Source organism: Hypomesus nipponensis, chromosome 24 (genome assembly GCF_054491055.1).
Source record: "Hypomesus nipponensis isolate SF chromosome 24, ASM5449105v1, whole genome shotgun sequence".
NCBI lineage: Eukaryota > Metazoa > Chordata > Actinopteri > Osmeriformes > Osmeridae > Hypomesus > Hypomesus nipponensis.
The window spans coordinates 6,963,276-6,975,966 of record NC_140384.1 but is presented as its reverse complement, the minus strand read 5'-3'; the positions used below and the strand labels follow the sequence as shown (position 1 = coordinate 6,975,966).

The 12,691-nt window shown below is 42.3% G+C and overlaps 2 protein-coding genes across 4 annotated transcripts; both read left to right on the top strand.

Moving 5' to 3' along the window:
* The first annotated feature begins 152 nt into the window (after positions 1–152).
* On the top strand, positions 153–4,364 carry asphd2 (aspartate beta-hydroxylase domain containing 2). The gene is made up of 4 exons (XM_084690471.1): positions 153–554; positions 1,739–2,941; positions 3,166–3,279; positions 3,436–4,364. Exons 2-4 carry the CDS (start codon positions 2,077–2,079, stop codon positions 3,543–3,545), a joined length of 1,089 nt encoding a protein of 362 aa, XP_084546597.1. The 5' UTR covers positions 153–554; positions 1,739–2,076; the 3' UTR covers positions 3,546–4,364.
* Positions 4,365–4,811: 447 nt separating this feature from the next.
* cabp1a (calcium binding protein 1a) lies at positions 4,812–11,433 on the top strand. Of its 3 annotated transcripts, XM_084690393.1 has the most exons (8): positions 4,812–5,462; positions 9,260–9,307; positions 9,452–9,482; positions 9,585–9,728; positions 9,845–9,954; positions 10,033–10,107; positions 10,274–10,346; positions 10,607–11,433. In XM_084690393.1, exons 1-8 carry the CDS (start codon positions 4,812–4,814, stop codon positions 10,630–10,632), a joined length of 1,158 nt encoding a protein of 385 aa, XP_084546519.1. In that variant the 3' UTR covers positions 10,633–11,433. The 3 variants fall into 3 exon arrangements, with proteins under 3 accessions (XP_084546519.1, XP_084546520.1, XP_084546521.1); XM_084690394.1 differs by lacking the exons at positions 4,812–5,462; positions 9,260–9,307 and adding an exon at positions 6,885–6,929; XM_084690395.1 differs by lacking the exons at positions 4,812–5,462; positions 9,260–9,307 and adding an exon at positions 8,563–8,619.
* Positions 11,434–12,691: the final 1,258 nt, after the last annotated feature.

Below are 12,691 nucleotides of genomic sequence, written 5' to 3'. Positions count from 1 at the left end.
TCTCTGAACAGGGTGATATGTAGTGTGCGCACGAACAGATCATGACCAGAAAGAAAAAAGGGTAATTTGCCATAATTTCAATGCTTGTGGCTGCATGATAACACTGGACTCGCGGAACATTGATTCTGATTGGACGCTGCTCAGATTAGCAATGAATCTGGGAAATGTCGTTTTACGGTGAAGTCAACAAGCGCCGCTTCTGTTAGAGCAGTCTTTCAAGTGAGATTCCGACTTTGATAGCCGCATGACCTGGAACTAGGTTAACATTGATCGTTTCGTAAATTCGACGATTGTAGTTCAGCGACTTGAAACAACCACATGAGAGATACGAAGAGGCCCACTTTGTGATGCGTTGGTGATATCCGTCAATCCTTTCTCTACGACTGTCTTCCTGTTGCACCGCGGTGAATGCAGATTTTCTAGTTTATCGGAATGGGGCAACATGAACAACGTCGATCATAGACAACTATACGTGGTTGTAATTGCTGCAGAAAGGCGAACCTTGGACATCTGACAAGTATGTAGCCTATATGATCCACAAAGATGAAACATAGGTGAGATTGAACAATGTCTGTGTTATTATTAGGCCTGATTATTCTTATATCTGGAATTAATATCATTATAAAAATGAATGTTATTGGAATAATTATTTTTGGTGGTTTATATTACGACAACTATAGCATCTGTTGGGGTTTATATGACTTGAGCTTGATGGCCGACTAGAAGCCCATAAGACCGACTACGGTTTGTGTGTAGGCAGGCGCATGGGTTTTCTGGGCAGGGATATGGAGGAGGCTATGGGAAATAGATTTGGCGGGTGTCAAGGAACGAGGAAAGAAGGAGAGAGGGAGAAATGGACATTGTGGATGGCCCCATATGCTTTATGTTTAACGGCGCAGTTCTTGAAGCAACGATTGAACCTGGCAGAGCGGGACACTGGAGCGTCTTGTTGGAACGGGGGTTCCCAACGATTCAGTCCAAGCAGTAGCCAAACCATTGTTGGTGCGGTGGCTAGATGCAGGAGCTGAATAAGGAAGTTCTGTCTTTCTCCTTGGCAGTTGTTTATGTTATTACAGTCTGACTTGTGCGTGTCGTGATTGCAGTTGGAGAATCTTGCAGTGACAGATCATTATTTGGTTGGTGATGCTTTTGTCGCATGTTTTGTTTACATCATGTAGCTTAACTATTCCAATTTACTTGATGTCAGCAACGCTGTCATAAAAAATATTATGACTTCAACATACAATGTGTAGCCTACAAAGCTCTTAGGCTTTAGGCTACTTGTTCATGTGGGTGGATACCATCACTGTCTATTCACATTTGCGTAATCGTGTGAGTGTAAGAGAGAGCTAAAGAGATGGAGAGATTGAGAGAGGGTTATATAGTGAGAGCGATTCTGGTGTTTAAATGCAGCAATATGCTCATGACTCATGGCTTTGTACAGTGCAGTGCGGAGGTGTAGCCTGTGTGTGTTTAGAGAGCTGAATTCCAAAATGTCATCTTCACTGTGTGTGTACGGTGTGTTTGTGTGTGTAGCCAATGCAGTCAGTGCGTGTCCAGGGTGGTGTGTGGGTTTCAGCAGGTGTTTCTAAGGGGTGTGTGGGTGGGGTGGCAGGTTGGGGGGGGGGGGGATGGACCAATGCAGATTGCAGTTGTAATGTTAGCTACATTAATGATGAAAAGCTTGTCTTGAATATAATTTTGTTACTCTCTTTTTCTTTCCCCTGATGCCAAACAGAGCTTCCCCGAGGTGGGCTGTCTGTCTGCATTCGCCCCAATGACGGACGAAGGGAGCCGCACAAATACCGCACACCCCGCAGAGGGATTGCCCCCTCGAGTGCTGAAATGTTAAGATCGGAAGCTGGGTGCTTGTCCCCTGTCTGAGATTGTCAGACTCACACCTCGGGGGGCCCTGATAGGAGCTCCATGAAACCAAGCTCACACAGGGAGAATTTTGTCATTCGAAATCAGTGTCAAGAAAGGTTTTTTTTTTTCTTCCCCCGCTGACCTTTTCGACTGCAGTTTAAAAAAACAAAACAAAAAAACAAAAAGCTCCAACTCAACAGGGTTTCTAGGATGGAGTGGTCATTGGAGAAGGTTAGGGAGATGGTGGCTGGTGGAATGCAGTCCATGAGGGAGTGTGAATCTAGTGCCTTTGGCACAGCTATGTGTCTGCTGTTGCTCTTTGTATGGTATTGTTACAGGGTGGGCCGCGAGCACAGCTCCAGCCCTCTGCGGGGGGGCTACAGCACAGAGCCCAGTCGGGCGGGCGGGGGCGCGGGGGTCTCACTGAGCCCAGAGGGCGGTGCCAGGGGAAAGGGGAGGCAGGTGTCGGGCGTGGAGGAGCAGAATGGCTTCGCCTACTGCCAGTCCACAGAGTGTTTCCGCTGCTCACACACTGGGGAGGGTCTGAACCAGAGGCTGTACCACAGCTTGCAGGATTACGCCAAGCGCTACACCTGGTCCGGGATGGGGAGGGTGCACAAAGGGGTGCGGGACCAAGGCCGCTACCTCACCAGCCGGCCCACCATCCAGAGACCAGAAGTGTTTTTCCTCCCAGACCTGCCCTCTGCACCTTTCTTCTCCCGGGACGCACAGAAACACGACGTGGAGCTTCTGGAACGCAGCTTCCCCGCCCTGCTGGCCGAGTTTGAGAACATCTACCAACACCCCCCTGCCAGGGCGGGCTCTGCGCTCCCTCCGGGCTGGAAAACCAACACCACCCCTCATGGACAGTGGTGGACCTTCTACCTGGTGAACCAGGGCACTCCACTGGCCCTCAACGCACGGAGGTGCCCCAGAGCCTGGCGAGTGCTCGGCCAGCTGCGCACCTTCATCGCCAACAACGTGTTTGGGAACGCCTGCTTCTCTGTGCTCAGCCCCGGGGCTCTGATCACAGAGCATTACGGGCCAACCAATGTCAGAGTACGCTGCCACCTAGGTGAGCGTATCTGCCCAGAGTGCTGCATCCGTTTACAAACATAGCACTGGCATAGATAGATGCACCAGAGCCTGGCTCTATAGTATTTATGCTACCACCCAAGACATGTTTTCAAACATACACCATGGATGTGTTACACGAGCAGTTTAACGTTATGTAATAATGTCCCCAGCTGTTGGCATATGTTATGGCCTATATCACACGTTGCTGTTTTTCCTCCACAGGTCTCAAGGTGCCCCCTGCTTGTGAGCTGGTGGTTGGGGGGGAACCACAGTGCTGGTCCGAGGGCAGCTGTCTGCTGTTTGACGACTCCTTCCTGCACAGGGCCTTCCATGAGGGTGAGGTCTGAGGGAGGGCTGGACGGCAGGGACAGAGTTTGTGCTTTGTGCTGTCGTTGTAGAAATGGGTCTCGCTGAGAGGAATGAGTGAGGAGAACGGGAAGGGTTTAGTCAGCGCTTGTTCTGTTTTGTCACCTTGGGCATCTCTGTTTTCAGGGAGTCCTGAGGATGGTCCCAGAGTTGTCTTTATGGTGGACCTGTGGCATCCTAATGTGGCTGCTGCTGAAAGACAGGCTTTGGACTACATTTTCACTCCAGGACGCTGAGAAGAGAGGAGAAGAGGAGTGAGTGAATGAATGAAAGAGTGAGTGATTGAGTGTGTGTGTGAGTGAGTGAGTGAGTGAGTGAGTGAGTGAGTGAAAAAAACCTGAGACAGAGAGCAATTGTGTGAAAACAGCAGAGAGCAAGTTGTGTGAATTGAACAGTGGGAATGGGAAACAGCTTTAGTTTCTCTACCAGTACCCAAGCTCACTGTGTATATATGCTCAGTTGTCCTCTAACCTTACTTCTCCCTGTATCCTCTCTTAGCAGCTAACGACTTTGACTAACTCATGTCAAATGTTGCATAAATGTTTACAAACACAATCCTTAATGTGTAATTATCCCCACCCATGTGTGATAAGTGTACTGTGTCCTCCTTTTAAAATCAATACAGCTTTCACAAAACATGGTTGGATAAGCACATTTTTAGGTCAAATGATTTGCTCGAGGCATCCTGTGCTGTTGCTGCACTGGAGAAATGTTTGTTACTTGTGAAATTTACTAATTGAGAAATAGTTGTAATATGGTTGGATTTGATATCAACTTTGTATTTCTGTAAATAGGGTTGATGTACTAAGAACCACAAGGGTTTAAAATTGCATTTCATTTATCTTTTACTGCTTTTACGGAAATTAGTTAATATTTCAAAGCAGTTGATGTTCTAATTGTTAATTCACTTGGTGTTACTATTGTTTAGTGACATTTAACATAATTCAGTGATCTTTAAAATCATACCAACAGTATTGTGTAATTATTCCTTCATAGATTATCATTGTGCTGATTTTAAACAATATATTTAATAAATGGCCGGTTTTCGTTTTAAATTCAGTGACTTGTTTGTCCGTGTGTGTCTTCTCACAGACTAAACTGAAATTATAGAAAATGGGACTGTTTCAACTGTAGACCGTGTTGGTGGCACGGGTAGATGTGTGGGTGTGCAATATTTGAGTTTTTTTCGTCATGCGCCAAGACGTGGTCTTGAGTCAACGTTTTCCCTGTAAATAGGGAGGGACAAGTGCCAAATTTAAAGCACGGTCACATTAGCAAAAAAGAAAAGGTGACGCGACAAGAACATAGTCCACTCCCAGAATTTGGTTACTCGCGTCTGCGCGCGCCCTAGTGGTGCGGCCATAGCGCAATCAGGTGGTAAAATGCAACTTTTACTGACGGCTCAGAAGGCAGCTATTATGTTCCTGATGCAGCATTTCGCCTATTCGGGGAAATTACTCGATAAAAACGTTGATTAACAACGCCTAAACAAGACTGCAGTTATGAGCTACTTTCCAAAATCTGAATCTGCAACCTCTCTGCTGAAATCTACCGGGAGACCGACACACCTCCTTGACTGCACGACAGAACCCCGGCATCACCATCACCATCGTCCCGCAGCTACTCACGTGGCTAGTACTGCAGAGGATTCTTTCTGGTCAGCCGAATGCGACGTTAGCGCAAGAAGACCCCTGTGTCATCCATCCCTTCTCGGTAACCGGAACAGTGCAACATCCTGGGGTAAAAGCCGGACTCACGCACCTGATGTCTCTGTGTCACACTGCAAGGATGACTCTCCTGAGCAACCAACTGTGAGCCAAAGATCAAGGGAACGCTGTAAATCTTCCCAAAACTCACACCGACATCACAGAAGAAAATCGACTCGGGACGGGCCCGCACCTGGACACCATTCCACTCATCTACCTCCCAGAACACCGTCATTCTCTGACTGCAACGACGACACAGCGCCCTTCTTTGAACCGAGGAACCACAAGGCCATTTTGACTGGCGGAGATGCCAACATCCCATCCTCAGCATCGTCATCCCCAGTCCCGTTGTCCAGCAAATCTTCGTGCCGTTCCCGGAGGTCCAGTGCAGCATCCTCAGCATCCGATTTTAATCTGCGCCCAATTCTCAACTCGGTCTATGGCCAGGTAAGATCCTTGCCACGTGAATAGCCACAGAAGTTAACGATTTTGCTATCAAGTGTCCATTAACACATTTATTTTAGTTCAGCATTCCTATGAATTTAACTGAAGTTGACATACTTCTTTTTAGAATTTGACAACAAATGACTTCATAAAGAATCTGTAAACTACATAATTAGTATTGAAGCTGAATTGAAAGACCACATAATTGTAGACCATCAGCCCCTAATAGCACCTGTAAGTGTCCACAAATAGGCTATATGGTCTATATTGATGACAGGTGCATGATTTAACTGTCACGTTTTCCATTGTGTTGTGCAATCATCTTCATTAAATATCTCCCTGAGTCTTTGGGAAATCAATGGCATTAATAATAGATTTTTTGTTTGAATCCAGTGTTAAGCTCTGGCAATTAACCGTGTGACCTTAGCACCACCGAACCAAAAGGTGGGATGACAGACGGTTTCTCTTCAACAATCAACATCTTGTATTCCTGCTGAACATTCATGTGACATTTTTTATAATTCATCAATAGAAACACACAAAATTCATTTAGTCTCCATCGATGATTAAATGGATGTGTTGGTGGACAAGCTGAAAAGAGGTTGTATTGCATATAATTGATTCAAAGAAAAAACTCTTAAGTGGGCACAAAAGATATTTGCATGTTTTTATATTTATTCATGAATTGATGAAAAGGTTGAGGCTTTGACGATGGTTCATTCCCCTTTGAAGGTTACTTGGAAGTGTTTCGTCATGATAAAAGTTTGAAGAATTTGTTTAATGTCTATGTTATGTTCTTTTCTGTGAATCAGGGTGGTAGTCACACCACATGCTCGGTATGAATTTGTTCGCTTTGCAACTGTGATGGAGAGGATGAACGAGGGAAAACACCAGTGATACACTTACACACATTACCAGATTACCTTAACAGACATGGCCTAACAGATCCTTGTATGTGATGGTTAGCATATGTGTGACAGGACAAACAAAATAGCCTTTTCAGCCCATTTATTTGAATAGGTTTTTAATGCACCGCCTATCCTGCCCGCTCTCTCAGAAACAGAATCTCACCTCCTATTTGTCTATATCTTCCCCTCTGTGACCTCTTCTCAATCAACAGACAGAGAGAGACAGAGTATTCATGTTTGGTGTCTTATTATACAGACCCATCCTTCCCTTACTATCTTGCACAGCCCACCCCCCCTTTCTCAAACACAACCTCTCTCTCTCTTTTTCCACCCATCTCTGTTGTTATTGTCATTTTCACTCCAACTTCAGGTATTAAGCAACTCCCTTTGCTTTCCTCTGTCCTCATGGGTCAGTCTGAACTTTGTGTTAGCCTTCCTCTGCCCAAAATCACAGTCTCTCTTTGGAAAGGGCCATCGTGGTCTTTTTAAATTCCTATATGAACACCATTTCTCAGCCATGGGGAACTGCATAAAATTACCTCTTAAAAATATCACCAAGAAGGTAAGTTTATTTTTGGTCTGGTCTTTGTGGCACGTGCTTCTTTTTCTCTAAATCCTTCCATTTAATGTATTTTTCTGTTGTCATGTTTGACAGACCCAATAGTGTGCAAATGATAATTGTGTTTAAGTTGTAAATTCCAAAGTTTGGTTTTGGGTGATCTTAGCGGTTATTGTTAAGGCTTCAGATATTTTATAGTTTATATCAACATGCTGGTCAAGCTCTCAGCCTACCAACAATTATATGTCATGCTTGATAAATACTACAGCCTTAAATATTTGAACAGTTTTGTCATATACCACAGTCAGCAGCTATTTTATAGAAATATAGAATCTATATAACATCTAAGTATAATCTAAATGCATAAGCTAATGCATTAAACTCATGTATTTGGCAATATACAACCATACAGTAGCTCAACGTAATATTTCAGATGTCTGAGCGGTTAGGGAATCGGGCTGTTAATCAGAAGTTTGCCAGTCCGATTCCCGGCTGTGCCAAATGACGTTGTGTTCTCGGGAAAGGCACTTCACCCTGCTTGCCTCAGGGGGGAATGTCCCTGTACTTACTGCAAGTCGCTCTGGATAAGAGCGTCTGCTAAATGAGGTAAATGTAACAGTTGCTTTAATTGAGAACGAGCACAAGCTTTCCTGTGTTCTCCTTCTATCCCACCGTGTTCTCTCATCCACTGGCTATTCTCCCTCTCCTTCTGTGTGTGTTTACTTGAAGTCTGACAGTGTATAGATCTGAAGTGACAGTCTACACAATGAATCCAGTAAACTGTTATGATGAATGAATGGAAAGTTGGCCCCACACTTTTTTATTGATGTGAAAACAGTTGTGTGCTGCTCTCTCTCTCTATCTCTCTCTCTCTTTCATTCTCTCTCCCCCCTCTCTCTCCTTCTCACACTCTTTCACACATTGTCTCTCACTCAGTCTATGTTTATCTCACTAAATTATTAAACATAGATTAATTAATACATTCATCATTTATAAGACATGCACTGTAAAACATGGGTTCATCTACTAAATCTAGTGTAAGTAAACACTTCATTGCATCTTTCATGACTTTGTCAGGCAATTGCACTGCATATGATAAGTTGTGTAAAAAAAATTCACTTAAGTGAATGAGGAGGCTTGAGGCAGTGTTTGAAGAAAATCTGTTAAATAGACATGGGCATTAGGGTATTCAAGCTTTTGTTTATTCCATTGAGATGAGTGAAAATGAAATGTAAGAAAATCAACTGACAGTAACGACTGCTAATAAACAATGTAATAGATTTGCAAAGTGGCATTGGCGACGCAGATCAAAATATTGCACATCCGGCAAACAACAACCCTTATTGCATTTTGTAGTCGCCAATACACACATTCCTTCTCATTTGCATCTCTTGTATCCAGTCTGTCCCAAAGTTTCTGTGTTATGGGTCTCTAACACTGTCTCTGCCCCCCCCCTCCACCTGCACCTTGTTGGGTGTCCTGGATAAGATGCTCCAGGGTGATAAGAAGAGGCTCAGAGGGGTGCAGTGCCGTGAGGAGAGGGGCGGGGCCAGGGAGGGAGTCAAGGGGCCAATCAGGGGCCCCTCTTGGCCCTTGCACAAAACTGCGCTCTCATGCACTACTTATTGCATTACAATACTTAATGGGACCAGCCTGCATATTTCTGCGCCAGGGCCTGACTGATAGCAGGCAGGCTGTACGTAAGTCTGGGCTGAAACACACAGACTTTAAAGCAATCAATAATTGAAATACTGTTCACACATGACAATGAAAAATTATACTGAAAATAAGCATAATCATGAATGACATATTACTAATTGTCCATTGTTCTTTGGATATTGTATCTTGACTGATGTCAGAACAACATCTGGGGGAGTTTGACTGTAGAGACCGTCAGAGGATTCTCTCATGGATCCATAGATTAATGAATCATATGTTTGCATGGTTTGTTTGGTAATTTGATCTGGCAGAGTTGCTACTTTGGGTGGATTAACTGTGTCAGCGGCTGTGGTCAGACACAGTTCATAGGACCGGACGTCACAGATGATTCTGTTTACACTGATCATTGCTCCTGCTGTTAACCCCTCAGTGTTCTGGAATATGTCTGTCCCCCATCCGTGCTCCATATCCTTTAAAGGTTGTTCTCATTGTAAGCTAGAGCTGTAAAAAGAACACTGTTACATTCTTTTGTGCACTCCAATGTGGCCTGTTTCCCGGGTATACTCTGTCATTATGCAAGGGTTGTATCCTTGTATCTATTAATATGTTTGAAAATATTCCAGTGGCATCACACAGTACTATAAAGTGTTCTTCCCTTGTCTGAATTATACCAGTATCGACAGAAGATTGTCATGGAGGAAGTTTCTGGTTCACATTCAGAGGTCACTACAGCCATTGCCTTTGTGTTTACTCGAGGTTTAATCTAATTATGAGATAAAATGTATTTATATGGAGCTTAATTTTACCAATGTGTCTAATTCTGATTTGGTCTACTAATACTGTCTCTTGTGTCTTTTTTTAATCAGGATAGAGAGCTTAGACCTGAGGAGATAGACGGTAAGTTGTTTCAACCAACTTGTTTTTGTTTTTTTTGTCTACAGCGGAACTGTAACCGGCTCGGATATTCATGTTCTTTCTGTTTCTCTTAACACTCCATAGAGTTGCGCGAAGCGTTTCAGGAGTTTGATAAGGACAAAGATGGTTTCATTGGATGCAAAGACCTTGGGAATTGTATGAGAACCATGGGATATATGCCCACTGAGATGGAGTTGATAGAACTGAGCCAACAGATCAACATGAACTGTAAGCCTGTAGGAAACATTGCTGTTTTGTTCACATAGTAAAACATATATTGCCATTCATGCACCTTGCAAGCACATACCCTTTTATTGTATCACATCCCTTTTGTTTTTCTGAAGTGGGGGGACATGTTGATTTCGAGGACTTTGTAGAGTTAATGGGCCCAAAACTTCTTGCTGAAACTGCTGACATGATTGGTGTGAAAGAGCTGAAGGATGCATTTAAAGAGGTATGGAAATGAGAATGATAAAGAGAGATAGTTGTGTCTTTCGCAAGCCTCCTCTTGACCTCCCTCTGCTCTTCTCAGTTTGACACCAATGGGGATGGAGCAATTAGCACAACAGAGCTCAGAGAGGCTATGAAGAAGTTGCTCGGCCAACAGGTGTGTTATGATACTGAAGCCCTCTACCATTGAAAATAAATAAATATATATATACATATATATATATATATTATAGTAAAGATATTACTGAAATTATTCATAATTGTATTCAATATTTTTTGTGATGTACTCAAATATGCCCATACATGTCTTATTCCAATACTAGGTTGGTAACAAGGATTTGGAGGATATCCTTAGGGATATTGATTTGAATGGGGATGGGCATGTTGACTTCGAAGGTAAGCCCCAACTTGTTTGGCACTTAAATGTTTTTTTATTTTTATCATTCTTGATTGTTAGTAAAACCACCTTAAATTGGGTGACATTAACTTAATAGATACAAACTTAAAAGACACTACAGGTACAAATGGAATCATCTTAATAGAATTAAATTAGAACATTTTGTATTATTAATTTTCATTATATTAATTTTCATTTCATATTATTCAATCATTATATTTGAATTCTAAATCAGAAATCTCACTTCCTGTTCTCGCAGAGTTTGTCCGAATGATGTCTCGCTGAGAGGGAGTGGGTGGTATATACGACCATAGATGTATATGTATATATATATATATCTATGTATACGACCTCAAGTTATTCATATTGAATGTGAACCTCCACGTTTCTGTCATCATCTACTGAGCCAAAAAGAGACACGCTTAAAAGTCTGAGCCATCTTTACCTGAGAAATACTGGAATCACAGTCTTTACCTCTCTGGACACACTGACCCAAGGACCCACAGTCCCTTTGAGACAGAATCTACTGTAGCAGATTGACCCAGCTATGGGATCTGCACTTTAAACCATCTATAACTGTCCACTGTTTTGTTTTTTGGGGGGGGAAATGAGCAATAAGCAAACTACAATCGTGGGTCAAGTCATTAGAAATATCATTTCTTTATATTGCTTTTTCTTATGTTCTGCTTTTTAAAAGAATATAATTAATAAAGTATTTGTATTATCTTGTTGTCTGCTTACACCTCCATTTTAGTTTTTTTCTGTGGTTTGCACTGATCCAGCAAAGGAACGACCCATAGTGTGTGTCGCCTGCTGTTTTTATTTTATTTCCATATTTAAATAGCAATATTAGGGTATGTGTTACCATGCAGATTATTTACCTTCCTATGAGTGAGAGAGCGAACAAATTGAATGAAGAATGAGAATTTATGTTTACACGGTTGAGGATGCAGTATTTGTATCGCTTCTACCAACACATCCTGTCGGAAATCAAATGAAACGCTGCTGCTTTTTGAAGGTTCTCTCTCTGTGACCCGTGGTGCGAAACCAAAGAGCCAATGAGCAGCATTGCACCTAATTTCTTAAAATGGCTCCTGGCAGTGTATGACATACTGTGATGTGACATCCTAATTTGCATATTCCCTCTCATGAAAGTATGAGACAAAGCATTACACATAAAGGCAATTTACATCTGACACTATGAGGACAGAAGTTAACTTAAGGAGTACATTATACTCACATTTGTGTGTGTTGACTGACATTGTTGATGGTTGATTTGTACTAAATGTTGGTTTACATCTGTATGGTTATTGGTATAGTTGGAAAGATTGTCTGCATGTTGTTTTTGTTTTTTTATATTGAAGATATACAATTAAAGAGATATTTTGTTGCTTCTTAGTAAAATTTGAGAAATATTGTTTCTGTCTGTAAGATTGGAGATACAGTAAGTGTTAATCTTTGCTATTTCTGTGCATGCCAAAGATACATTGAATTCGAATAAAAACTATGTAGATATTACATATTTTGAGTTTCTGCTGTATCTCACTGTTGAATGAGTAATGTAAAATATAAAATGTGACTTACAATAATAGGACAACTGCTATTAGATATACTTCAGAGTCCCCCATCACCTCCTTCTGTATTCCCATAAACTCATAATTATTATTTTTACAATTCAGGCACACTGGAAGTAGTTACTAGCCAGACCAAAGTGATACCTTTGACTAGTACAGGTTGGCATGGCAACTGCTTCAGCCTACAAGAAACACGAACATCGAGTCCGATATCTTGATATGAGCAGAATGTTTAAAAACATGTAGGGCGCCACCTTGCGGTGGCTGGATTGAATTTAAACCAAACAAATGTACTTTTGCCTATTTGCATTGGTTTTGTTAGTAGCTAGCTACTTGTCTAGCTAAACTACTACTGTACTATTATTAGCTAGCTTTACAGTACTACTGGTAGGTCTAATATAACTAGAGCTAGCCTAGTCAGCTAGCACTACTGTAACTAGTCTACGTTACTACGTATAACAGATCTCATCACCAGGCAGTGGGAGCAACTCAGATGTAGCGAATTTTTCGCATGTCAATTTTGGGAGATGCCTAGGCTACAACAATAGCCTACTGATTGCATTTTTTAAGGTGGCAGTAAGTAACCTGTGGCTGCAAAGAAAAAAATACTTTAGCCAACGGGTTTAAAACGTTACCATGACAACGTTTGGTTCATTCATTCTTTTGGTAAATCTAGATCGCACCTCGTGAACGCGCTGCGTTGGACTCTCGTGATTGGACAATATTTTAAGACATACCAAACATATACTTTGAGGGGTGTCGAGATAGAT